At 51.0% G+C, this 27,539-nt stretch overlaps 1 protein-coding gene and 1 pseudogene across 1 annotated transcript; one reads left to right on the forward strand and one right to left on the reverse strand.

Moving 5' to 3' along the window:
• Positions 1 to 795: 795 nt before the first annotated feature.
• On the forward strand, positions 796 to 5,795 carry LOC103628127 (formate dehydrogenase 1, mitochondrial). Its single transcript, XM_035958881.1, has 6 exons — positions 796 to 1,014; positions 2,164 to 2,274; positions 3,937 to 4,484; positions 4,564 to 4,688; positions 4,974 to 5,086; positions 5,379 to 5,795. Exons 1-6 carry the CDS (start codon positions 796 to 798, stop codon positions 5,490 to 5,492), a joined length of 1,230 nt encoding a protein of 409 aa, XP_035814774.1. The 3' UTR covers positions 5,493 to 5,795.
• On the reverse strand, positions 5,600 to 27,539 carry LOC103628128 (INO80 complex subunit B-like; annotated as a pseudogene).

Genomic DNA, 27,539 nt, shown 5'->3' on the forward strand with positions numbered 1-27,539 from the left:
CCTCGTCATCAAGTTCGCCACCTTTCGCGGTATCATCTCCCTTGCCCACTCCCGGTATTGGGTGATCCGTCAACTCGACGTTAAGAATGCCTTCCTCCACGACACTCTGGTAGAGGTTGTCTACTGCAGCCAGCCCACCGGCTTCATCGATGCTGCTCATCTGGATCTGGTTTGATGGCTGAACTGCTCTCTGTATGGCCTCAAGCAGGCGCCATGAGCATGGTACAATCGCTTCACCTCCTACTTGGCCTCTATCGACTTTGTCGATGCCAAGTCGGACACCTCTCTCTTCATCTATCGGCGCGACGACGACACCGTCTACCTCCTGCTCTACGTCGACGACATTGTGCTCACCGCATCCACCGCTGACCTCCTCCAGCGCACGATCGTCTCCCTTCAGTGGGAGTTCGCGACGAAGGACCTAGGGCCCCTCCACCACTTTCTCGGCATCACCACCGAGCTCCAGTACACCATCGACAACCTAGAGCGGACTGGCATGTCTGACTACAACCCTGCTCCACGCCTGTTGACACTCAGGTGAAGCTCTTTGAGGACGACGGGCCCTCGGTTACCAATGCGACCCTCCAGTAATTGACCTTCTACAGGCCTAACATCACCAATGCTGCCCAATAGGTGTGCCTCAATATGCACACCCCGTGGGAGCCCCATCTCACCGCTCTCAAGCGGATATTGCGCTACCTGCGTGGCTCACTCAAATATCGCCTTCTACTCCGACCCTCCCCAATGTTAGAGCTCGTAGTCTACATCGACGTTGACTAGGCTGGTTGTCCCGATATGCACCGGTCTACTTCCGGTTATGTCGTGTTCTTGGTCGCCAACCTCGTCTCCTGGGCCGCCAAGCGGCAGCCCATCATCTCCCTCTCCAGCGCGGAGACCGAGTACTGTGTTGTGGCCAAAGACGTGGGTGAGGCCTCTTGGCTATGCCAGCTTCTCCATGAGATGCACAACCCTCTCCAGCGCACCAATCTCATCTACTGTGACAACGTCAACACGGTCTACCTCTCCACCAACCCTGTGCAGCATCAGCGCACGAAGCACGTGGAGATCGACCTGCACTTTGTCTGCGAGCGGGTCGCCGTCGGTGACGTTCAGGTTCTCAGCGTCCCCACCATGCTGCAGTTCGCCGACATCTTCAACAAAGGGTTGATGTCGAGTGTCTTCACCGACTTTCGATCCAGTCTCAACATCTCCACAAGATAGTTAAGACTGGGGGTGTTAGAGTACTGTTAGTGTTTTGGAGTAGTTCTTGTGTGATTACTTGCATACCCTTAGTGTAATGGGCTTGGCCCATTTACTTAGTGTATATCTCTACTACTCCTTAAGAATGTAACGAGGGCGTCCACCCCTGACCACGGCTCCGCCCTCTCCCCCCTCCCCGCTAATCACCACGCCGCACGCCGCGCGAGCCCCCGCTAATCTCGCCGCCACCACGCCGCGCGAGCCCTGTCTTCGCCCCCTCTAATCTCGTCGCTCCCTCGGCACACGCTCCCTCCCCCGCGGCAATCTCACCCGTGCCTCGATAAGCGCTCCGCGGCAAGCGCCCTCTCCCCCGCGACAATCTCCCTCGATCCGCGTCAATCTTGGCACCCCCTTATCGAGGATGTCGTGGCAAGCTCCCTCTGCGCCCTCGAGAAGCTTCCTCCCCCACGACAATCTCCCCTGAGGCCTCGACAAGCGCGTCCGCCCCGGATCCGCGTCCCAGCCATCTTCTGTCCCGGATCGTGATGCTCACGTCATCCCTAAACCCTGCTCGGTCTCCATGGAAGGGTCCTCCACCTCCGCCCCGGATCCGCGTCCTAGCCATCCTCCGCCCTGGATCCACGTCCGTGTCCACGCTCGGTCTCCATGGAAGGGTCCTCCACTCGTGAACCTCGCCCCCACCAACCAGGCTCTCTATACGGGGGAGAAGTTTCCAACCAAAGCAAAATCGTCGTCGTGCTGTTCGTAGCGGTCGCCGCGGAGAAGGAGCGGGCCCCGAGGAAGGACGTCCACGTCCACCGGCGCAGGTCCATGTCGCCCGTGCGTTGACTCAGGAAGCGTCCAGGAAGTTTCATGATACTCTTCGCTAGATTTTGTTATACGTTAGTGTACAATATTCACTATTGAGATGATTTCTGCTAAGAATGCCAATTGATTTTTCAGTACATGAATCGGTTCAGTTTTTTGAATCAGTTTGTTGTGGCGCCTAGGCAGGTGCAACCAGCAACGTCGCCCAAGGTGCTAGTGGAGGTTGTCGTAGAGGTGCCTGATATGGTGATTCATTTTATAGTGCTCATTGATTCCAAAAAACTGCAACCTCTAATGCCAAAAAAAACTGAATCAATTCTTACCATGACATGTAACCATGTAAACCAGCAACCTCTAATGCCAATTGATTTCTCTAAGTAAATGAATAATATAGTGCTCATCAATTTGAGCCTGTAATGTGTAGTGATTGTTCTACTGTAAGCATGGAAATTTTGTGTCTATGAAGACTGAGTAATGCTTTGTGGGTTTGTGGTAGGCAATGACGCTGATTCTAGAATTTTGTTCGATTGGTTGGTTGTTCAGATGGGATGGGAAGGGGATTGATTTCTTTTTTTCTTGTCCTTCCTGCCCCACCTTTTTAACAGTGCATGTTATCTTGGCCTTTTTCTAAATTTTTTATAATAATATTCATAATAGGATGAGAATTGCAATTTATCACTACCGCTAACCTGCTTGAGTTAGACACTTGTGTTGCATTCATTTTCTTCTTAAATATACATCAGGTACCACTGTACCTATCTTCAGCTTATTCTATCTAGCAAACATTAACTCTATACTTTACACTCATTCATTCACTTTTTTTAGTAGTGCAGTTCTGCATTTCATATTTCAAGTTAAAACAAGCATAGCAAGAAGCCATGGTAGAGTCCACACCATTGCTGGTTTGCTTGCTAGACACAAACACTAGTAAAAACTTTCACTGTTGCTGGCAAAGTTAAGTATTTTTAGAAATTAGATAACTCAAGAGTCAATTAAATTTGTGGTAAAAGTCACACCTCTAGAGAGGTCACACTTTTATTTGATATAATTCCCTGCTACAAATTTAAACTTCTTTTTATGGTTACTGCAATAACACAAGAATTTGAGCATTAAAAGGTTAATCTGGCTCCTAAACAGATGTTACGGTACATGTGGTTGAAAAAAAATGCATAATAAGTATTCAGAATATTTAGTAATTCTCAATAAGATAAATTCATTGAGCATGATAAAAGGGTCATGTGTTACCTTTGGTTGAGATGAAAATATTTAGAGGGAAAAAATGGGATATACAGATTTTTTCTGAACTGTTGGTTTGCAAAGAAAAATATTGAATAGACATTTTTTCGCCCACTGTGTTATCACCATAACGTTGTTACGCTATCATAAAACTGGTCCGTTCTGTTGTTAAGAGTGCAGAGAATGATGGCATCATCTGACGGCCTGACCCTTGTATTTGCTGCCTCTTTCTTTCTCGGAAGAGATAATAGTGATCACTTTGGCCTGTGAACATGTGATAAGCTCCTAAACACTGCTCTTGCGTGAAACTAACTCCACCCCAAGAAAGTTCTAGACTTGTTTAGAGCTCGACACCTCCAAATGGAAATGCACTTCCTAACAAATCTAACTATACTTATTTAGGCCTGTTCCAAACCTCTACAGTTAATTATTAGTCAACTAATAAGTTATTTGGCTGGTTTTAGCTGGGTTAGAGCAGCTAACAACTGTTATATAGCTATTTAAGAGATATAACTAACAATTATATGGTTTATTGGCTGGTCTGTTCTGAACCACTCAGCTAATTTTAGCTGCTAACCGTTAGTTTGAGGTTTGGAACACGGCCTTAGTATAAAAAAACACTAATAACTTTTCATATCTGTACTTGTTTCGACTAAATGATTTCTGTAACTGTTTTCAGAACTGGAGAAGCACATTGAAGACATGCATGTCCTGATTACCACCCCATTCCACCCAGCTTATGTCACTGCAGAGAGGATAAAGAAGGCGAAGAATCTTGAGCTTCTTCTCACGGCAGGAATCGGCTCCGATCATATTGATCTTCCAGCAGCTGCTGCTGCGGGCTTAACTGTGGCTGAGGTCACTGGAAGCAACACTGTCTCTGTGGCAGAAGATGAGCTCTTGCGCATTCTGATTCTGCTCAGGAACTTCTTGCCTGGGTACCAACAGGTAGTTCAAGGCGAATGGAACGTAGCAGGCATTGCCCACAGAGCTTATGATCTTGAAGGAAAAACTGTTGGGACTGTTGGAGCTGGTCGTATTGGCAGGCTCTTGCTTCAGCGTCTTAAGCCCTTTAACTGCAACCTACTTTACCATGACAGACTTCAGATTGACCCAGAGCTTGAGAAAGAAATTGGGGCCAAATTTGAGGAGGACCTGGATGCTATGCTTCCAAAGTTTGATGTGATTGTGATCAACACACCTCTTACGGAGAAAACAAGGTTTGTATTCATCATGTACCTGACATTTCCAAAATAGTTTGACAGTATTTTCTGAGTTTTGTTTGCTGTTTTTTTTCAGAGGCATGTTTAACAAAGAGAGGATTGCAAAGATGAAGAAAGGTGTAATTGTTGTGAATAATGCTCGAGGAGCAATCATGGATGCTCGAGCAGTCGTAGATGCATGTTCTAGCGGTCACATTGCTGGTACTTACTACGTTAATATGTTTTCTTTGTCTCTTTACACAACAGTATTACTACATAAGTTAGTCTGATTCTACTGAAGGGGTCCATGAATTAATATTATTTTCCTTAAGCTTGGCATGCTTTGTATTTCGTGGCTTCAGCACGAAAACTTCAAATGAGCCGTTTTGCTTTCCTGAAAAGACACCCTGCCTACATTTTATCTGAAGAATAGGGAAATAATGCGACTATATTCCTACATTGACCGGTACTTTGTGTAACATGGAGCATCTCATTCCCATTTCTCAGGATATGGTGGTGATGTGTGGTTCCCACAGCCAGCACCAAAGGATCACCCCTGGCGCTACATGCCTAACCATGCCATGACCCCTCACATCTCTAGGACTACAATTGATGCGCAGGTCAGGTTCTGAGTTTTGTTACCTGAGTTTGAAAATCTATCTAATTCTAATACCTCATAGGACACTAGGTCTCTGCTTCATGCATTAGCAGAACTCAATAGAATGGCAATCACCTTAAGGCTTTACTGGATTAAAATCGTACTGAGAACTGGAACAATTAGCTAATAGTGTGTCTGTGTACCTTGAGTCCTTGACGACATGTACACTGATAGCGCATTTTTCATGATGAGTATTTGCTATTCGTTCTCGTGCATGCTGCTGACTATTGCGGGCAAACAAACAATTCATATAGGTGCGGTATGCGGATGGTGTGAGGGACATGCTGGATAGGTATTTCAAGGGCGAGGACTTCCCGGTGCAGAACTACATCGTCAAGGAAGGCCAGCTCGCCAGTCAGTACAAGTGACCGCGCGAGATGTTGCTGTGCTGTGTAGGCTTTTCTGGTGAGAAGCTGCGAGGAAGAAACTCATGTTGCGTACTTGCGTTATTGTATGAGTAGCTCTGAGAAATCTGTCAGTGGCCACCTGTAATAAAAGAATGCCTTGCTGGTATCTCAGCGTGGATATCAATAAGTCCCTTTTTTTCCTTCTTTGTCATTGAACTGCATGCACTGTCTTTTTTCGGCTGTGACAACGCAAATGGTAACGAACTGCATGCGCTATGCCATTTGTCACATGTTTGGTTCAACACGCACATGGTAATGAAATCAGGTTGCACTGTAACCAGAGATGGGATCAGAGTGCCTCCAGCGGGGTAACCCATTTTCAAAGAGAAAAAAAACCTAATGCGACACAGAAATGGCCTAGCAAGGATTCTAATGCTTAGCTTCTGTTTCCATATCAAGTTTATGTCATAATTACTTTTTTAAACTGTTGGATTTATTTTGGAAATTAGGGTGTGTTCATTTCTGTGTCGCATTCATGGTTCCAAATTGATTTGGGTTTGGTGTTCATTTATCTTTGCATGTGTTGCAGTGAAGGAGGAATGGGTGGAGGGACGAGCAAGATGGCAACGTGATTATTAGGCTATCACTACTGAAACAAACTACCTCTATCGTCAACCTACTAACTTCCATATTCTTCACATTCAGTTTGCAAAATTTACTTGACTGGATTTTTTAGCTTAACATATAACTCAGGGAGACATGCAATTTTGGGACGATCAAACTGTTGGTAAGTAAATACTTGTTGGCCTGTTGCTCTTCAAAGAATTATACAACAAAGAAATCAGCTCAGAAATGGGATCTTTGCATTTTTAGTCTTGCTCATTAAGACAATAGTGTTAATAAGGTGTTAACTTAGGATTGCTCATTTTTTAGTATTCCTGTATGACTCATGGTTTTCTAGAGAAAAATATTGGACCGTTACAATAATGCTAATATGGTGTTAATCTAGGATTGCTCATTTTGAGTATTCTTGTACGACTCATGGTTTTATAGAGAAAAGATCTTGGACTGTTGCACTACCTCCACTTGTAAGATCTGGACTTCTGTAGTTATCTGCCATAGCTATTGGAAGAGAAGATTGCCTCTGTCCAGGAGACCAGACATGCCTTTGGGAGGACAGCGCTGCTCTTGAGTGGGGGTGCTTCACTGGGTCTTTCCATGTAGGTGTAGTGAAAACATTGGTCGAGCATAAGCTTCTGCCTCGGATTATAGCAGGATCAAATGTTGGTTCTATTATATGTTCGATTGTTGCTACTCAAACATGGCCTGAGATTGAGAGCTTCTTCACAGACTCATTACAGAATGTTTGACTTACTTGGCTCCTCAGCTCCTTGCCGACGAAGGAAGAAGATGTCGCTCCTCAGCTCCTCGCTGACCCTCTGCTCTTCGGTAAAATTTTTATGTACAACATGTTTGACTTACTCGGCCCATAATTTGTTCATGTGATGATGGATTGCATGTTCTTTTGCTCATGTGGCATTGGATTTAATCGAACTCACTTGGGTTTGTTACCGTATTTTGAGCAGCCTGCAACAACCTAGGGAAGAGATACCAAGATTGAGGACCTGAACTGAAGATGCTATGCGCCTGTTTAGTTTGGGCCTATTGCATATCTATCGATATATTTGTCTATTATTCAAAATTCTATATTGATTTTTAGAAATAATTTATATGATATTATAATGTTCGTTTGACATCAGTTCATTCAATTTAAGTTGGCGTATCTATAATAATATTACATATTTGTATCGTCAATATTGTCGGCGTTTCGAGACCGGGGGGTCCCTAAGCCGACGAGTGAGTGTGCTGCGTGCCCCAGTCCAGATGGGTCGAGCGCGTGGGCGAGCGCGAAGGGGGGAAAGGAGCGAGGAGGCCGGAGTCCGGCGAGAGAGAGGTGGGAATCCTGCGGCCTTCGTGTTCGTCCCGCGCCCAGGTCGGGTGCGCTTGCAGTAGGGGGTTACAAGCATCCACGCGGGTGAGGGAAGCGAGCGGCCCCAAGAGAGCGCCTGTCCCCGTCCTCGTCCCCGCGCGGCCAACCTTTTCTAAGAAGGCCCTGGTCCTTCCTTTTATAGGCGTAAGGAGAGGATCCAGGCGTACAATGGGGTGTAGCGGAGTGCTACGTGTCTAGCGGGGTGAGAGCTAGTGCCCTAAGTACATGCCAATGTGGCAGCCGGAGAGATCTTGGCACCCTGCTGGCGTGATGTCGTGGCTGTCGGAGGAGCAACGGAGCCTGGCGGAGGGACAGCTGTTGGAACGGTTGTGTCCTTGCTGACGTCGCCCTGCTTCCGTAAGAGAGCTGAGAGCCGCCGTCGTCACGGGGCTAGCGGGGCGCCATCATTGCCTATCTGGCGGAGCTAGCCAGATGGGACACAGGTCATGTTCTCTGCGACCCGAGTCGGCTCGGGGTAGGGTGATGATGGCGCTTCCTGTCGACGTGGCTGGCCTGTGCCCTAGGTTGGGCGACGTGGAGGCCCCTCCGAAGCCGGGGTCGAGTCTGTCTTCCATGGCCGAGGCCGAGTCCGAGCCCCTGGGTCGGGCGAGGCGGAGGTCGTCAGCAGAGGCCGAGTCCGAGCCCCTGGGTCGGGCGAGGCGGAGGTCGTCAGCAGAGGCCGAGTCCGAGCCCCTGGGTCGGGCGAGGCGGAGTTCGTCGTCTTCCGGGGCTTAGCCCGAGTCCGAGCGCTTGGTCGGGCAGAGCGGAGTTCGCCGTCTTCCGGGGCTTAGCCCGAGTCCGAGCCCTTGGTCGGGCGGAGCGGAGTTCGCCGTCTTCCGGGGCTTAGCCCGAGTCCGAGCCCTTGGTCGGGCGGAGCGGAGTTCGCCGTCTTCCGGGGCTTAGCCCGAGTCCGAGCCCTGGGTCGGGCGGAGCGGAGTTCGCCGTCTTCCGGGGCTTAGCCCGAGTCCGAGCCCTGGGTCGGGCGGAGCGGAGTTCGCCGTCTTCTGGGGCTTAGCCCGAGTCCGAGCCCTTGGTCGGGCGGAGCGGAGTTCGCCGTCTTCCGGGGCTTAGCCCGAGTCCGAGCCCTGGGTCGGGCAGAGCGGAGTTCGCCGTCTTCCGGGGCTTAGCCCGAGTCCGAGCCCTGGGTCGGGTGGAGCAGAGTTCGCCGTCTTCCGGGGCTTAGCCCGAGTCTGAGCCCTGGGTCGGGCGGAGCGGAGTTTCCTATGGTGCCTTTGGCAGGGCCTGGTTTCCTTTGCGTTAAATGCTCCTGCGACTTGGCCGGTCGGTGCGGCGATTCAGTCAGGGTCGCTTCTCAGCGAAGGCAAGGCCTCGGGCGAGCCGGAGATGTGTCCGCCGTTGAAGGGGGGCCTCGGGCGAGACGGAAACCCCTTCGGGGTCGGCTGCCCTTGCCCGAGGCTAGGCTCGGGCGAGGCGTGATCGAGTCACTCGTATGGACTGATCCCTGACTTAATCGCACCCATTAGGCCTCTGCAGCTTTATGCTGATGGGGGTTACCAGATGAGAATTAGGCGTCTTGAGGGTACCCCTAATTATGGTCCCCGACAGTAGCCCCCGAGCCTCGAAGGGAGTGTTAGCACTCGCTTGGAGGCTTTCGTCGCACTTTTTTGCAAGGGGACCAGCCTTTCTCGGTTGCTTTTGGTTCTGGTGGGTGCGCGCGAGCGCACCCGCCGGGTGTAGCCCCCGAGGCCTCGGAGGAGTGATTTCACTCCTTCGAGGTCTTAATGCCTTGCGTAATGCTTCGGCTGGTCTGGTTGTTCCCTCATGCGAGCTGGCCGTAGCCCGGGTGTACGGTCGGGGCCCAAGTTCTCGGGCTGGTATGTTGACGCTGTCAACGGTTCGGCCGGAGCCGGGTTTGCGAGAGCAGCCCCCGAGCCTCTGCACAGAGCGAGAGGGCGATCAGGGACAGACCCGGCTTTTTTACATACGCCCCTACGTCGCCTTTCCGCAAGGAGGAGGGGGGAGTGCGCCATGTTACCCTCGATGGGCGCCGAACATGGTGTCTCCGGTGAGCTGCGAGCGGGTAATCCGAGTGGACGTCCGTGCCCCGTTCGTTAGGGATCGGCTAGGGGCCCAGAGGCACGCCCAAAAGTACCTGCGGGTGATCTGCCGGACCCGGTCCCCTGGCGACGGGGTCCAAGGGCTCGATGCCTCCCTCTGATGGGATTCCGTTACAAGATCGCTCCCGCTGGTCTCGGAAATGTCCTAGGGTACCTCGGGAGCGCAGCCCGAGCCTCGGTTATGTATCGAACGTACCCCTGGTCATCCCTCGCTCGGCGTCTGAGGCGACTGTGAACCCTTCGGGGGCCAGCCTTCGAACCCCTGATCAGTAATGGGCACGGAGCCCGAGTAGCCTGAGGCGGCCGTGGAACCCTTCGGGGGCCGGCCTTCGAACCTCTGACCAGTAGTGGGTGTAGGGCCCACGCGATCTGAGGCGGCTGTTGAACCCTTCGGGGGCCAGCCTTCGAACCCCTGATCAGTAAGGAGGCTCGGAGCCTGGTTCCTTCACGGGGAAGGATCCCTTTCGGGGGATCCCCCTTTCCCGGTCCCTGTTGCAAGAGATAGAGAAAGAGGAAAAAAGGGAAAAAGGATACGAAACCGAACGACGCGGCGTACCTTTTTTGGTGCGGTTGTTTCGGCGAGGGCAAAGCGTCGCCCGTTGCTCCTGCCAGAAGCGCCACCTGTCCAGCCGCGGAGTTAATACGACGGGGCGAGTGGTTGGCGGGGCAGCCGTCGCGCGTGTGCGAGACGTTCGAGGAACGGATCACGGGCGCGTTGTCTTCACCCCGTGAGAGGGAGCTCTCTCGCTGCCCCCGGATGGGACGTGAGCTTGGCTGTCGACGTGCCCGCTGCTCCCGCGCGTCTGCCACCGTCATTACTGTCGGCCCACTTTTCGAAGTAGTCAAAAAGCATGGAAGATATTCTGGTGAAAGAGATCTTTTTTCGAGGAAAATTTCGACGCAGAGGGGGTTTCTCCCCTTTTTAGCCCCCGAGGGAGGGTCGGGCTTTGCCAAGGCGAGGCCGACCCTTCCTCGTTGACTAAACTTTGCGTGGGTGCGAGGTATATGCACAACTTGAAAACATCTTAAGGGTAAAAGCAACGTAGCTGTTGGATGTTCCAAGCGTTGTCGTAGACCTCGCCTTGGCTGTTGGCCAGCTTGTACGTTCCGGGCTTCAGAACTTTGGCGATGATGAATGGCCCCTCCCAGGGGGGCGTGAGCTTGTGTCTCCCTCGGGCGTCTTGCCGCAGCCGAAGCACCAGGTCGCCCACCTGGAGGTCTCGGGGCCGGACCCCTCGGGCGTGGTAGCGTCGCAGGGACTGCTAGTACCGCGCCGAGTGTAGTAAGGCCTTGTTCCGAGCCTCTTCCAGCTGGTCCAGCGAGTCTTCTCGGCTAGCTTGGTTGCTTTGACCGTCGTAGGCCCTCGTCCTCGGGGAGCCATACTCCAGGTCAGTGGGCAAGACGGCCTCGGCCCCATAGACCAGGAAGAACAGCGTGAAACCCGTGGCTCGGCTCGGCGTTGTCCTCAGGCTCCAAACTACCGAGGGGAGTTCCTTCATCCATCGCTTGCCGAACTTGTTGAGGTCGTTGTAAATCCGAGGCTTGAGCCCCTGTAGAATCATGCCGTTGGCACGCTCTACTTGCCCATTCGACTTGGGATGAGCTACGGCGGCCCAGTCCACCCGGATGTGGTGATCCTCGCAAAAATCCAAGAATTTTTTGCCGGTGAACTGGGTGCCGTTGTCGGTGATGATGGAGTTTGGGACCCCGAAGCGATGGATGATGTTGGTGAAGAACGCCACCGCCTGCTCGGACCTGATGCTGTTCAGGGGCCGGATCTCGATCCACTTGGAGAATTTGTCGACGGCGACCAGCAGGTGCGTGTAGCCCCCGGGCGTCTTCTTCGGCGATGGAGATGCATCGCTGGAGGATGCCCGAGGGGCTGCGGTGGTAGAGCTCCTTCTCATCGCCCAGCAAGACGAACGACTTGGCGCGTCGCGCTACCCGCCGAGCCTCGGCTTGGTCGAGGGGTAGCTCTCCTTGGCGGAGATATTGCAGGTACGGGGTTTGCCAGTCTCTGTCGGGTGTGGCCCCGCTCCGCTCCTCCTCGATGCGCAGCGCCTCGCCCTCGGGGGCCGAGGGTACCTCGGGTTGGACCGAGGACGCCTCGGGATGGGCCGAGGGTACCTCAGGCTGGGCCGAGGGTACCTCGAGATGGGCCGAGGGTACCTCAGGCTGGGCCGAGGTTACCTCGGGCTCGGGCACGTCGTTGATCCTGACGGAGGGTTGGTGTAGATCCCGGGAGAAGACGTCCGGGGGAACCGTCGTTCGCCCCGAGGCTATTTTTGCCAGCTCGTCCGCAGTCTCGTTGTAGCGCCGAGCGATGTGGTTAAGTTCGAGCCCGTAGAACTTGTCTTCCAGGCGCCGAACCTCATCGCAGTAGGCCTCCATCTTCGGGTCGCGGCAGTGGGAGTTCTTCATGACTTGGTCGATGACGAGCTGCGAGTCGCCGCGAGCGTCGAGGCGTCGGACCCCTAGCTCGATGGCGATTCGCAATCCGTTGATCAGAGCTTCGTACTCAGCCACATTGTTGGACGCCGAGAAATGGAGGCGTAGCACGTAGCGTAGGTGTTTCCCGAGGGGTGAGATGAAGAGCAGGCCCGCGTCGGCTCCCGTCTTCATCAGCGACCCGTCGAAAAACATGGTCCAGAGCTCCGGTTGGATCGGAGCCGTCGGTAGTTGGGTGTCGACCCATTCAGCTACGAAGTCCGCCAATACCTAGGACTTGATGGCCTTCCGAGGCGCGAACGAGATGGTCTCGCCCATGATTTCCACCGCCCACTTCGCAATTCTGCCCGAGGCTTCTCGGCACTGGATGATCTCCCCCAGGGGGAAGGATGACACCACAGTTACCGGGTGAGACTCAAAGTAGTGTCGCAACTTCCGCCTCGTCAGGATCACTGCATACAGTAGCTTCTGAACTTGTGGGTAGCGGATCTTGGTTTCGGACAGTACCTCGCTGACGAAGTAAACTGGCCTCTGAACGGGCAATGCATGCCCCTCTTCTTGCCTCTCGACCACAATCGCGGCGCTAACCACCTGAGTGGTCGCGGCGACGTAGACCAAGAGGGCTTCTCCTTCAGCTGGCGGTACCAAGATAGGCGCCTTTGTAAGGAGCGCCTTCAGGTTCCCGAGAGCTTCCTCGGCCTCGGGTGTCCAAGTGAAGCTCTCGGCCTTCCTTAAGAGGCGATACAGAGGCAGGCCCCTTTCGCCGAGGCGTGAGATGAACCGGCTCAGGGCCGCGAGACATCCCATGACCCTCTGTACGCCTTTTAAGTCCTTGATGGGCCCCATGTTAGTGATGGCTGCGATCTTCTCCGGGTTGGCTTTGATGCCCCGCTCGGAGACGATGAACCCCAAGAGCATGCCTCGGGGCACCCCGAAGACACACTTCTCGGGATTGAGCTTGACGCCTTTTGCCTTGAGACACCGGAATGTCACTTCAAGGTCGGGGAGGAGGTTGGAAACCTTCCTCGTCTTGACTACGATGTCATCAACGTAGGCCTCGACTGTGCGACCAATGTGTTCGCCGAACACGTGGTTCATGCACCGCTGGTACGTCGCGCCCGCATTTCTCAAACCGAACGGCATGGTGACATAGCAGTACATGCCGAAGGGTGTGATGAAAGAAGTCGCGAGCTGGTCGGACTCTTTCATCTGGATTTGGTGATACCCTGAGTAGGCATCGAGGAACGACAGGGTTTCGCACCCAGCAGTGGAATCCACGATTTGATCGATGCGAGGCAGAGGGTAGGGAACCTTCGGACATGCTTTGTTGAGACCAGTGTAGTCTACACACATCCGCCATTTCCCCCCTTTCTTTCTCAAAAGCACAGGGTTGGCAAGCCATTCGGGATGGAATACCTCTTTGATAAACCCTGCCGCCATCAGCTTGTGAATCTCCTCGCCTATCACTCTGCGCTTCTCCTCGTCGAATCAGTGCAGAGGCTGCCTGACGGGTCGGGCCCCGGCCTGAATATCCAGCGAGTGCTCGGCGACTTCTCTCGGTATGCCGGGCATGTCCGAGGGACTCCACGCAAAAACGTCGGCGTTTGCGTGGAGAAAGTCGACGAGCACTGCTTCCTATTTGGGGTCGAGCCCGGAACCGATCCGGATCTGCTTGGAGGCGTCGCCGCTGGGGTCGAGAGGGACGACCTTAACCGTCTCCGCTGGCTCGAAGTTGCCAGCATGTCGCTTCACGTCTGGCACCTCTTTGGAGAGGTTCTCCATGTCGGCGATGAGGGCCTCGGCGTACTCCACGCACTCCACGTCGCATTCGAACGCGTGTTTGTACGTGGGGCCGACGGTGATGACCCTGTTGGGGCCCGACATTTTGAGCTTCAGGTAGGTGTAGTTGGGGACGGCCATGAACTTCGCGTAGCATGGCCTCCCCAATATCGCGTGGTAGGTTCCTCGGAACCCGACCACCTCGAACGTCAGAGTCTCTCTTCAGAAATTGGAGGGCGTTCCGAAGCAGACGGGTAGGTCGAGCCGTCCGAGGGGCTGGACGCGCTTCCCAGGAATGATCCCGTGGAAAGGTGCAGCGCCTGCTCGGACGGAGGACAGATCGACGCGCAGGAGCCTGAGGGTCTCGGCATAGATGATGTTGAGGCAGCTGCCCCCATCCATCAGGACCTTGGTGAGCCTGACGTCGCCGATGATGGGGTCGACGACGAGCGGGTATTTCCCCGGGCTCGGCACGTGGTCGGGGTGGTCAGCTTGGTCGAAAGTGATGGGCTTGTCGGACCAGTCTAGGTAGACTGGCGCCGCCACCTTCACCGAGCAGACCTCCCGGCGCTCTTGCTTGCGATGCCGAGCTGAGGCATTCGCCGCATGCCCTCCGTAGATCATGAAGCAGTCGCGAACCTCGGGGAACTCTCCTGCTTGGTGATCTTCCTTTTTGTCGTCGTCGCGGGCCCTGCCACCCTCCGCGGGTGGCTCGGCCTTGTGGAAGTGGCGCCGAAGCATGACGCACTCCTCGAGGGTGTGCTTGACGGGCCCCTGATGATAGGGGCACGGCTCCTTGAGCATCTTGTCGAAGAGGTTGGCACCTCCGGGGGGCTTCCGAGGGTTCTTGTACTCGGCGGCGGCGACAAGGTCTGCGTCGGCAGCGTCGTGTTTCGCTTGCGACTTCTTCTTGCCTTTCTTCTTGGCGCCGCGCGGGGTAGACGCCTCGGGAGCCTCTTCCGACGGGCAGCCCTGGGGCTGCTTGTCCTTTCGGAAGATGGCCTCGACCGCCTCCTGGCCAGAGGCGAACTTGGTGGCGATGTCCATCAGCTCGCTCGCCCTGGTGGGGGTCTTGCGACCCAACTTGCTCACCAGGTCGAGGCAGGTGGTGCCGGCAAGGAACGCGCCGATGACATCTGAGTCGGTGATGTTGGGCAGCTCGGTGCGCTGCTTCGAGAATCGCCGGATGTAATCCCGAAGAGACTCTCCCGGCTGTTGCCGGCAGCTTCGGAGGTCCCAGGAATTCCCGGGGCGCACGTACGTGCCCTGGAAATTGTCGGCAAAGGCTTGGACCAAATCATCCCAGTTGGAGATCTGCCCCGGAGGCAGGTGCTCCAACCAGGCGCGAGCAGTGTCGGAGAGGAACAGGGGGAGGTTGCGGATGATGAGGTTGTCGTCGTCCGTTCCACCCAGTTGGCAGGCCAGGCGGTAGTCCGCAAGCCACAGTTCCGGCCTCGTTTCCCCCGAGTACTTTGTGATAGTAGCCGGGGGTCGGAAACGGGTCGGGAACGGTGCCCGCCGGATGGCCCGGCTGAAGGCCTGCGGACCGGGTGGTTCGGGCGAGGGACTCTGATCCTCCCCGCTGTCGTAGCGTCCCCCACGCCTGGGGTGGTAGCCTCGGCGCACCCTTTCGTCGAGGTGGGCTCGACGGTCGCGACGATGGTGCTCGTTGCCGAGGTGGCCCGGGGCCGCAGGCGCGGTGTTGCGCGTGCGCCCGGTGTAGACCGAGGCTTCCCGCATGAATCGGGAAGTCGCGGCATAAGGTTCCAAGGGGTATCCCTGCCTCCGGGAGGCAGAGCTTTCGGCCCGTCGGGCCGCAGCGCCTTCCAGGAGATTTTTGAGCTCTCCCTGGATTCGCCGTCCCTCGGTGGTCGATGGCTCCGGCATCGCGCGGATAAGCATTGCTGCGGCTGCCAGGTTCTGACCGACCCCGCTGGACGCGGGTAGCGGCCTGACCCTGACGTCGTTGGCGACGCGGTGCTGGAAACCCTGGGGCAGGTGACGTATATCTCCGGCCGGGGGCGGCCCGCCCATACCTGCCCGACGTCCCGGCGGATCGACTCAAGTGCTCCTGCTCCCTCGTCGAGCCTGGCCTGCGCCCCGCGGACTTGCTCGAGCTGTGGGTCGTGACCCCCCGCCGGAACGGGGACCACAGCTAGCTCCCGCGGGATGTCGGCGCGAGGCGCCGGCCTAGGGAGATCACCGTCCTCCGGCATGCCGAGGTGGTTGCCTTCAGCGGGATCCCCTAGCTCGACGTGGAAACATTCGCGGCTTGGGCCGCAGTCCTTGTCGTCAAGGCTGCGGCTACCGTCGGAACAGTCGGAGAGGCAGTAGTCACATGCGGTCATAAAGTCCCGCATGGCACTGGGGTTGCCAAATCCAAAGAAATCCCAACAGATGCTGGGATCGTCATCTTCCTCAGACCCAGAGGGCCCGTAGGTCGAGACGTCCGTCAACCGGTCCCAAGGCGACCGCGTACGAAACCCCAGAGGGGTTGCACTCGCCTCAACGAGAACGCCCGCCAAAGCGAGGTCGCTAGGCGGGTTGAGGCCGAGTCGACATAATGTAGGATGGGAATCAGTCAGTACCTTTTGGTCGACGAGGGGCGATGTAGTCACGTCGGGGGCTGATCGCGCCATCGTCCTAGGTACGAGGGCGATGTCCTGCAGGCCCTCCGCGAGCTCGCTGGCGTCGTCCACTTGCTCGGGATTGGCGTGTCGCGGGGGGACGGCTCTCGCCTTCGTCTCGAATGCGAGGTCGACGCCCGACGCGCCCTCCGTTGGGGCGCTGGGGACGTCAATTCGCTCGACAGCCGACGAAGCGCGGCCTCCCGCCCGGCCTTGGTTGCCCCGCCTCCTCCTCCGTTGGCGGGGGAGAGGACGGGGCGAGCTCGAATGTCATTCTTCCACCACGCGGGGAAGACGTCGTCGATTCCACCACCGGAGGGCGGGTTGTCGGCCGCCATTGTCGTTGTCGTGCGGCGGTGGAAGAAGTATCATGTCGTAGCTGCCGTCGAGGGACATGAACTCAAGACTCCCGAAACGGAGCACCGTCCCGGGTTGGAGAGGTTGTTGGAGACTGCCCATCTGGAGCTTGACGAGAAGCTGCTCGTCAACACGTAGCGGGCCCCTACCTGGCGTGCCAACTGTCGGCGTTTCGAGACCGGGGGGTCCCTAAGCCGACGAGTGAGTGTGCTGCGTGCCCCAGCCCAGATGGGTCGAGCGCGTGGGCGAGCGCGAAGGGGGGAAAGGAGCGAGGAGGCCGGAGTCCGGCGAGAGAGAGGTGGGAATCCCGCGGCCTTCGTGTTCGTCCCGCGCCTAGGTCGGGTGTGCTTGCAGTAGGGGGTTACAAGCGTCCACGCGGGTGAGGGAAGCGAGCGGCCCCAAGAGAGCGCCTGTCCACGTCCTCGTCCCCGCGCGGCCAACCTTTTCTAAGAAGGCCCTGGTCCTTCCTTTTATAGGCGTAAGGAGAGGATCCAGGCGTACAATGGGGTGTAGCGGAGTGCTACGTGTCTAGCGGGGGGAGAGCTAGTGCCCTAAGTACATGCCAATGTGGCAGCCGGAGAGATCTTGGCACCCTGCTGGCGTGATGTCGTGGCTGTCGGAGGAGCAACGGAGCCTGGCGGAGGGACAGCTGTTGGAACGGTTGTGTCCTTGCTGACGTCGCCCTGCTTCCGTAAGAGAGCTGAGAGCCGCCGTCGTCACGGGGCTAGCGGGGCGCCATCATTGCCTATCTGGCGGAGCTAGCCAGATGGGACACAGGTCGTGTTCTCTGCGACCCGAGTCGGCTCGGGGTAGGGTGATGATGGCGCTTCCTGTCGACGTGGCTGGCCTGTGCCCTAGGTTGGGCGACGTGGAGGCCCCTCCGAAGCCGGGGTCGAGTCTGTCTTCCATGGCCGAGGCCGAGTCCGAGCCCCTGGGTCGGGCGAGGCGGAGGTCGTCAGCAGAGGCCGAGTCCGAGCCCCTGGGTCGGGCGAGGCGGAGGTCGTCAGCAGAGGCCGAGTCCTAGCCCCTGGGTCGGGCGAGGCGGAGGTCGTCAGCAGAGGCCGAGTCCGAGCCCCTGGGTCGGGCGAGGCGGAGGTCGTCAGCAGAGGCCGAGTCCGAGCCCCTGGGTCGGGCGAGGCGGAGTTCGTCGTCTTCCGGGGCTTAGCCCGAGTCCGAGCCCTTGGTCGGGCAGAGCGGAGTTCGCCGTCTTCCGGGGCTTAGCCCGAGTCCGAGCCCTTGGTCGGGCAGAGCGGAGTTCGCCGTCTTCCGGGGCTTAGCCCGAGTCCGAGCCCTTGGTCGGGCGGAGCGGAGTTCGCCGTCTTCCGGGGCTTAGCCCGAGTCCGAGCCCTGGGTCGGGCGGAGCGGAGTTCGCCATCTTCCGGGGCTTAGCCCGAGTCCGAGCCCTGGGTCGGGCGGAGCGGAGTTCGCCGTCTTCCGGGGCTTAGCCCGAGTCCGAGCCCTTGGTCGGGCGGAGCGGAGTTCGCCGTCTTCCGGGGCTTAGCCCGAGTCCGAGCCCTGGGTCGGGCGGAGCGGAGTTCGCCGTCTTCCGGGGCTTAGCCCGAGTCCGAGCCCTGGGTCGGGCGGAGCAGAGTTCGCCGTCTTCCGGGGCTTAGCCCGAGTCCGATCCCTGGGTCGGGCGGAGCGGAGTTTCCTATGGTGCCTTTGGCAGGGCCTGGTTTCCTTTGCGTTAAATGCTCCTGCGACTTGGCCGGTCGGTGCGGCGATTCAGTCAGGGTCGCTTCTCAGCGAAGGCAAGGCCTCGGGCGAGCCGGAGATGTGTCCGCCGTTGAAGGGGGGCCTCGGGCGAGACGGAAACCCCTTCGGGGTCGGCTGCCCTTGCCCGAGGCTAGGCTCGGGCGAGGCGTGAACGAGTCGCTCGTATGGACTGATCCCTGACTTAATCGCACCCACCAGGCCTCTGCAGCTTTATGCTGATGGGGGTTACCAGCTGAGAATTAGGCGTCTTGAGGGTACCCCTAATTATGGTCCCCGACAAATATAATATTAAAGTTATGATAATATTTGTCATACAGATTTTATATATTATAGTGATGTTTATCGTTCCGTATCTATGTTTTATATTAATTTTTAACTCTCGTGGCAACGCACGGGCACATACTTATTATAGTGATGTTTGTCGTTCCGTATCAATGTTTCATATAAATTTTTTACTTCCGTTGCAATACATGGACACATACCTCTAACAATATAACACACATATACATAAGGTATCGTGTTATTATACGGTTCCGTTGCAACGCACGGGCACTCAACTAGTATATATATATATATATATATATATACTTCCAACCAAGTTAGGGTTTCCCACATCTTGGACGACCTTGTAGCACTTGAGGCGCTACAGAGGGGGAGGTTCAGCTTGGAGTGCCTGTACTTGTAATTGTTCGTACACGATGGCCCATCGCATTTCTCCCATGGAGTCACTTGTAGCACTTTAGGGTTTAGGATAGCTGCTCGCCAAAAAAAGTGGTAGATGAAATCATGACTTTAGCACGATTTTGACGGACAAGCAAAGCATGCAAAGGATGTGAGGGTGACATGTGCGTCTTGGAGTTGAAGATGCCGGGGAGCCCTGCTGCATGTTGAAACGAAATAACTGTTCCGGTGGGCCCCATGACCCAGCGGATCGAGTTTGCTGCCATGTGTTGTGCTCTAGTAGCTTGCTCCTGTATTAAGAAAAAAATATTTGCTGAGTAAGGGGACACTGCTGGTATTAATGAAACACCAATGGGGGCATGACATAGCAAATTCCAAATGATGCATCAAACCTTCTCTCCTCGCTCCTTACGCTTCCTCTCTTCTTTATGAGAAATTTGTGATTTTGCCGCTCTCAATTTTGGTTATCTATTATTATGTCATCCCGTGTCTATGACTGGTGAAACCATCTGTCTCTATGATTTGTAGGCCCGATGACATACTAGTGAAGCACATAGATGATAATGGCAAAATTGCCAATGACTCCTTTCTTCTTCTCCGAGTCCATGCCCAGTATCTTCCTTATAGCTTCCGCATGTAGAGATCAAACATAGTTGACTGACTCCTAGAAAACGAAACATGTCAAATACTGATTGAAAACGAGAGAAAAAGATTTCTCTCCTACCTCACTTTCTTTAGTGTCCTTCTCCACTTGCATCCTCCGGCGCTGTGCAGCTTCAGCCTTCTTCGCAAGCATTTCCTCTTCAGAAAGCTTGTCCTTCTTGCCTGGTCCAACAGAAACATGTCTCAACGCATTTAGCAGGAGAACAAAGTTTGACGTTTTAATCGAATTGAACTGCACAGAATGAACGACAAAGGATGGTGCATACTTCTTGAAGGAGCTGGAGGTAGCCCATCAGGGAACTCAACAGTACTGCTGCTGCTGCTGCTGCCATCCATCCAAGATTGAAGGGCGTGGCGACGTGTCGTGAGAGGTTCACTTCTAATATTGACAGGTGATTCAGTCGTCGTTGTTTTCTGTTTGGTGTCTTCAACGTCGGGTTCGCTGTCTGAGGTTGGTTCTTCACTATTCTCATCATCAGCTGATTCTCTAGATCTTTTCTTGCCCGATTGGGAAGTAACAAAATCATTGTCGTCCTCATACACCTTGCTCGTGTTTTTCCCTTTCTTTGAGAGCATCTCCAAGAGTGTGCCTTAAAATAGTGCCTTAAAAATTAAAAAGAGACTTGATTTAAAGTATTTGAGACACACAAAACAAATTAAGCTCCAGCAGTGAAACCCTATATCGAAATATAGTTGATATATTCCTGCCATGTTTTTCTACTTGTTTATCTCCATTTCGCACGTCATATTTTTCCTCCCTCTTTGCTATTTCGCGGCCCATAACTTTGTTTCCCAGGTTCATCATCACCAGACGCAGTCGCCGCCCTCTACACCTGACGCAGCCGCCACCCTAAGCACCTGACGCGACTTGGTTCATCTGGAGGTGAGACCACTCTCGTCCATCCGTTGTTTTGATATTTGCTAGATCATAGAGCCATACGTTCTTAGGATGCATTACTTTAATAGAATGATGGGGCTTGAGATGCATGTGACTTGTGCTATTCATTGGTGCAACTAAATTTAATATAATTTGTATGCTATTAATTAACATATTACTTGGGATTATTTTGATGCATCACAGAAGGATGACCGAAATAAGAAGAGGTGTCATCCATCGTGAGGATGAGGATTTAGAGGACGAGCTTGACGACTTCATGCTTATTGTAATGGTTGAATATTGGAAGAGAAAGCATAAGCAACGTAAAAGATATCGAGGTTCAATTTTTGGACATCAGGTCTTTCATCGAAATAGAGAAGGACATATCAAATTGTATCGTGATTATTTTGATGAAAATCCGATATATCCTGAAAAGATTTTTCGTCGTCGCTTTCGGATGAGTTCTCGTCTTTTGAAACAGATACTTAAAGCTGTTGAAACTCATGACAACTATTTTGTTCAAAAACATAATGCTGCTGGTGTTCTTGGTTTTTCCGGTCTACAAAAGGTAACAACAGCATTACGACAATTAGCTTATGGTGTTCCAGTAGATTATGTTAATGAGTATGTGCGGATTGGTGAAAGCACTGCTATTGAGAGTCTAAGAAAATTTGTTAGGGATATATGTGAGGTGTTCGATAAAGAATACCTAAGAGCTCCAAATGAAGATGATACATCTAGGCTGCTTAATATTGCTGAACAATGTGGATTTCCTAGTATGCTTGGTAGTATTGATTGTATGCATTGGAAGTGGAAAAATTGTCCTACAAATCATCAAGGTATACATTGCGGTCATGTCAAAGAACCAACTATTATACTTGAGGCGGTTGCATCTACAGATTTATGGATATGGCATGCATTTTTTGGTCTTCCTGGATCACTCAATGATATTAATGTTTTGCATAGATCTCCCCTTTTTGATAGAATTGCTAATGGTGAAGCTCCAACAGTTAACTATACAATTAACGAACACAACTATGATATGGGATATTACCTAGCAGATGGGATCTATCCCACTTGGTCAACATTTGTGAAAATAAGATAGAAAAGTAGTGAACCCACATATTATTAGAACAAATAAGATAGAAAAGTTGCAGCTTATTAGAACAAATAAGATAGAAAAGTTGTTGGTATGCGAACTATGAAAATAGAGTACTCAAGGATCTAAAGCAACATTTAGCCTAGTTGTTGCCTTGTTGGTATGTGGACTATGATGAAGTATGCCCAAAACGGCGAGCTAAGATCTCCTGTTTTCTCGCTCGTACATTTTCCTTCTCAGCTTTCCTTCCTGGTGGTCTTTCAATATTGAGGTGACCCTGCTCATTAGTATTTTGTGACTCTAGATTTGTGTTAGCCATCTTGGATTCTCTGTAAGATGACCACTTTGGCTCGTGTCTAAGAATGATCCACGCATGGAACACAGAAAAAACCTTTTTTGCAATTTATGAAACATTTCTTTCGCTTCGCCAATCTACAAAACAGATACAGTAAACACTTGTGAAACTTTGACATTATGTGAACAAGTCGAACTTAGAATTTACCTTATCATTCATTGCCTTTCCATTTTCATTCTTCCTTTCTATGGCATTGTAGTAACTCGGGAAAAGACCAACTTCCTTCTGAATTATACCCCATCTGTGCCGCAAGGATGACCAATTGCGATCTGACTCAAATTCTCTATTAGCGTGAAAGTAGTTCTCAACTCTTTCCCAAAATTTGCCATCTTTTTTATCCCTTCTAGTAATAGGATCTTTACTAATGTTAAGATAGGCTGAAACTAATAATTTATCTTCTTCCTCAACAAAATTCTTTGATCTGCCCTTTTTTGGTTGTGAGTTCACAATAGGTGACTCTGATAGATTATGATTAACTTCCACATTATCCTCCGAGTCAAAAACATCTACCACTTCCTGGTTAAGCAGATTTGTGAAGTATTGTGAACTAATTGCCCTGGGAGGGCATTGTACTGCCAAAAAATAAGTAAATTAGAGAAAACCATAACACCAATGTTCTGTGCATATATAAACTAGAAATGCTCCCGCTGATGGAACAAACTAAAAACAAAACTGCAAGTCACAATTTGTTATAATTGATTTAATTGATAGGAATCAATGGTGAAACAAATTTATTTGATCAAATCCAAAATGAAATGAAAAATTGTTGCTCAGGTGAAATGATAAAATAATTTGCTAATACTCTCCATATGTCATGATTACATTTTGGAGGGAGTGCTATAGGAGCAGGTGGAGAGGTTTCTTGGGCATATGCTTCGTCCCAACTATGGTATGTAGACCTTTTTTGCAGGATCTCCTCTATGTACATCAGATAGTACACGGGGTAGCCAAGAGATGCATACCTATAATTGGACACCATCCGGTTGCGAGCACCCATGCCAGGCATCGATTGATAAGATGCAGGAGTTACAGATGATTTTGGCTGTGCAGCGGCGTCCATGGACATGAGACTAGCACAAGAAACTTGGCGAGAAGCATATCAGGCTCCTTGAATCACACCTATGGCTGCTTCCAGCGAAGACCTATGGCCCGTCGGTGCTGTCCTTCCATCCATCGGCAGCTGCGACGGTGACTAGGGCGCGGGCGGCAAGAACTGGGCGGCGGCGGCGGTGGGGAAAAAGACTTTTCCTGGGAACGATCGGATCGTCGGGATGATGAGGATTGCCCTATTTAATTTGACAAAAAATATAAAATAGGGCAATTGTTGGATCTATTTTCTGAGAAATGTGCCCTATAATGTAAGATACTACACCTATTTAGGGCACTGTTGGAGATGCTCTGAGGCACTCTTCTTAGAGCTACTTTCTTTGCTCTTACCATCCCAATCTTCAGGAGTTCCAAGATTGATTGTACCATAGTCCTCATCAAATTCATTGTCCATAGATTTGTTAGCAAGCCTCCTACTCTTCCGGATAGGATCTGAAGTAGGTTCTCTCTTAAATTTGTCTGCTTGCTCCTGTGCCATTATTTCTTGAATTTTTTAAACGAGTTTATTACTCTACTTTTAAGAAAGCTGATTAAGGTTCACAAACCAAAGACACGCTAGCCAATGATACTGGGGATACCAGTTTATAGCGAAAAACAACCACCTCCTACCTAGACAGGGTTTCTAGGGAATGAAACAGACCTTTTCTAGCTTTAGGAAGGCAGTAAACGCTGGACCTTTTACGAAACTCTAGGATGATAACAGAATTTATGAACTTAATGTTCCATATAGATTTATGAATTTAGTTCCGTACCCTCCCCGTCCATTATGAATCTATACAACAAGTTTGTAGTAAATGCTAGGGATTTGTCTAAGGCCCACCTTATCTCATCTCTCCCTTGAGTTAGATTGAAACTTTGGAGGTCTTCATGAAGATCCTCCCATAAGACGAGCTCGCTGCTGCTAAGGGGACACACTAACTTAATGTTCCGGTACCCTTCTTCAAAGGAGTCCCCCACTAGAACATCCTTGTTCTTACAATCCAGACGTCATGCCAGAAACGAGTCCCATTCTTGTTATTGATTTTATTCACCGCTCCCCATTGAAAAAGGTGCTTAGTTTTATGGATTCCTTTCCAAAACTGAGAGGTCCCTTTGACTTTACACAGGAAAAAATTGTTGTTTGGCATATATTTTGCTTTGATAAGGTTATATCAAATCCCTCCTAATCCTTGAGTTGTTTTCCAAATCCATTTGGTGAGTAGACACTCATTCATCAGGCTAGTGTTAATAATACCCAAACCTCCTTGGTCCTTTGGTCTGATCAGCATTTCCCACCTAGCCATATGATAACACTTTCTTTTCTCTGCTCCTTGCCAGGAAAAATTGCCTCTAACAGAATCCATTCTCTAATGGCACCCTTTTTGTAAAAGATAAAAGCCCATGATGTACATTGGTAAACTGCTAAGGCATGTGTTAGTCAATATTAGTCTTCCACTAGAGGAGATATAGTTACTTTTCTGGGGATCAAGCCTTTTTTTCATCTTTTCTAGGACATGGTTGAAAATGGAAGACTTAAGATGAGTATCTGAGACGGGTATCCCCAAGAACTTCATAGGCAGGGATCCTAACGTCCAATTAAGCATATTGGCCATCCTCTCTTTCTTTGGTTGGTCTACACCAAAAACATGAACTTCACTCTTATGGAAGTTAATTTTTAGGCTCGATAACCATTTGAAGCAATAAAGAATTAACTTTAGATTCACAATCTGTTGGAGACTTGTTCTCAAATGCTAAGAGTTAAGAACAAGGCAACATAAAAAGTGTTAAATATTAAAGTCCTTCGTCCTTCAAGACATTATGTCCCTTCGGGTATAATGAATTCCGGACGAAGGTTGTGAAGGAAAAAAAACCTTCGTGATCACAATAAATGATAAGAAAGAATTCATATATGAAATACGAAGAATAATATAAACATTATCATCAACTTATTTTTATTTGCATTACCATATTCAAAATAACAAATTATAAGTGTACCTTCGGTTTGACGGAAAGTAAAGGTACAGGCGTGATGCAAAAGCGAATGCCAAGTCAGCGTGAACAGTACGGGAGTACTGTTCATCTATTTATAGGCAAGGGACACAACCCATGTACAATTACACCCATGCCCTTTATATTTGCTAATAACTCTATAGTAACTCTTCGAGGTCTAATTTGCCTTTTCATCTTTAAGTCGGTTCCCCTTTTCTGCTATCATGCCGAAGCTTTTCTGCGCACAGCTTCGTGATCATCTAGACCTTCGTCATAATCATCTTTCGTCTCGTTCAGGCTTCGTCCTGACTGTGTTCTTGTATACTCATGATCCGATTCCGAAGATACCTGCTCACATATTTCACTTAGAAAACATTGTCAAATCATGTTTTTGAGGACCTTCGGAAGCCGAAGACCCCCAACACAATCGATTTTTCTGACCCATCTATCATGATGATTGTACATCAGCACATTGGATGTGCGAAATGCCCCACGGTAGCATATCAGACAAAACTCTTAATAAGTGGCCTTTGGCTACCCCAGCCTCTAACATTTTGCTTAGAGCATCGACTACTAAGTTGAAAAGAAGAGGCTATAACGGGGTCGCCTTGCCTCAACCCTTAAAGGTTTTGAAGAATTTACTCCTTTCCCCATTGATGTTCACACGAACTTTGCCATTTTCAATAGTGCTCATCACCATCTCATTCCACCTAACTCGGAAGTTTTTTTACTTTAATACATCAGCCAAGAAATTCCACCTAACATTATCATATGCTTTTTCAAAGTTGATCTTCATGATTAGACCTTTCTTCTTCTTGGACCTTAATTCATGTAACACCTCATGAAGATTGACCACCCCTTCCAAAATATTTCTGTCTTTAACAAAACTTGACTGGTTATCCCTAATGACCACCTTGGTTATCAAAGACATTCTGTTAGTGAGCACTTTAGTGAAGATCTTGAAGTTAACATTAAGAAGACAAATGGGTCGATATTGCTTGTGAAATTCAATCTCTTGATGTCCAAGTTCCCTTCATGGAAGTCCTTAAACATTTTCATAAGATCATCTTTGATGAGGAACCACCATTTTTTTAAAGAAAGAGGCCCCAAACCCATTAGATCTAGGTGCAAACTCATTATTCATCTGATCAATGGCCTTTTAACCTCCTCTTCCATAAATGGTTTGGTGAGAATTGCCTTTTCCTCCTCACAACGATACGACCTCCCTGCTCATCAAAAACCTTCCTAAGATTCATATTGCAAGGCTTGCTAGGGCCAAAGAGACTTTTGTAGAAATCTACAATATGGACCATGAGCTCTTTCTGCTCTCTAATGATCCGCGAAGCTGTCTCCAAAGCGGGGATGCTACTTTTTCTTCTACGCCCATTAGCTTATAAATGGAAAAAAAGAGAGTTGGAGTCCCCATTGGTAATCCAATTTTTCCCAGCCCGTTGGCTCCAAAAAACCAATTTAAGATGGCAAATATGATCTAAATCTTTTTCAATCTTGTATCTCTAATTCCAACCTTGACAAGGTTGATCTTTCAACTCTAATTCCTCATCTGGGACCTTCAATTGCATCGATAGATCATTCTTTTCTCTTTTTTGGTCCCTCATCGTTCTTCTATGCCAGCCCTTGAGAAAGATTCTCAAAGAGGATAGGCTCCCATGCCATCCATCCATAGAGTAAAGCCCCTCGGGCCTCCGAGCAGATTTTTCGTTCCATCACTTATTGATTAATTCCATAAAGTCATTATGCATAAACCATTTATTTTCAAAGGAGAAAACCTAGGTCTAGCCTTATCTAGCTCTCCCGTATTTAAAGTTATAGGGCAATGGTCCTACCCTACCCTTGTGAGCCCTTTAGTGTAGCACAAAGGGAACATCTCTTCCCACTCAATCGAGAATTGATCTCTCCTTTCTGACTTTCTTGTCTCGTGAAGTGGTTGACCTGTCAGAATCTTTTGCGCCTTTGTTCTACAAGCAGTTGATCCTTTCGAATCAGTTGCCAATTGTGTATAGCATATCATGAAGTAAACAAAAGAAGATATTTGCTAAGGACACATATTCATGCTAAATCTAGAACGTTAGGAAAATCTCAGCAAGTTCGTCTCTATGTTAGCAACCCAACTAGTTTTCCATTTGATTTCAAAAGGTGGGTTGGGTAATTTTCTCCCATAACTAGAATTGGTGTAAACACAACCACAATACATGATGAAAACATAATCCAAATCACTCACTAGATGTCCATGCTTTTGTTGGTGCCATCGAGATTTGCGGGCTTGGCGAGATCCGTAGGTGTGGGGCAAGAGGGGCAGGGGCAT

This window comes from Zea mays, chromosome 5, assembly GCF_902167145.1.
Source record: "Zea mays cultivar B73 chromosome 5, Zm-B73-REFERENCE-NAM-5.0, whole genome shotgun sequence".
NCBI lineage: Eukaryota > Viridiplantae > Streptophyta > Magnoliopsida > Poales > Poaceae > Zea > Zea mays.

What these genes read in the sequence shown, in the direction of transcription:
- LOC103628127 (XM_035958881.1), top strand. Translation starts at nt 796, where the DNA reads ATGCACCGGTCTACTTCCGGTTATGTCGTGTTCTTGGTCGCCAACCTC. An exon ending in ACTGTGACAACGTCAACACG is followed by an intron (nt 1,015 to 2,163) that starts GTCTACCTCTCC and finishes TTGATTTTTCAG; the next exon opens with TACATGAATCGGTTCAGTTT. An exon ending in GGACTACAATTGATGCGCAG is followed by an intron (nt 5,087 to 5,378) that starts GTCAGGTTCTGA and finishes CAATTCATATAG; the next exon opens with GTGCGGTATGCGGATGGTGT.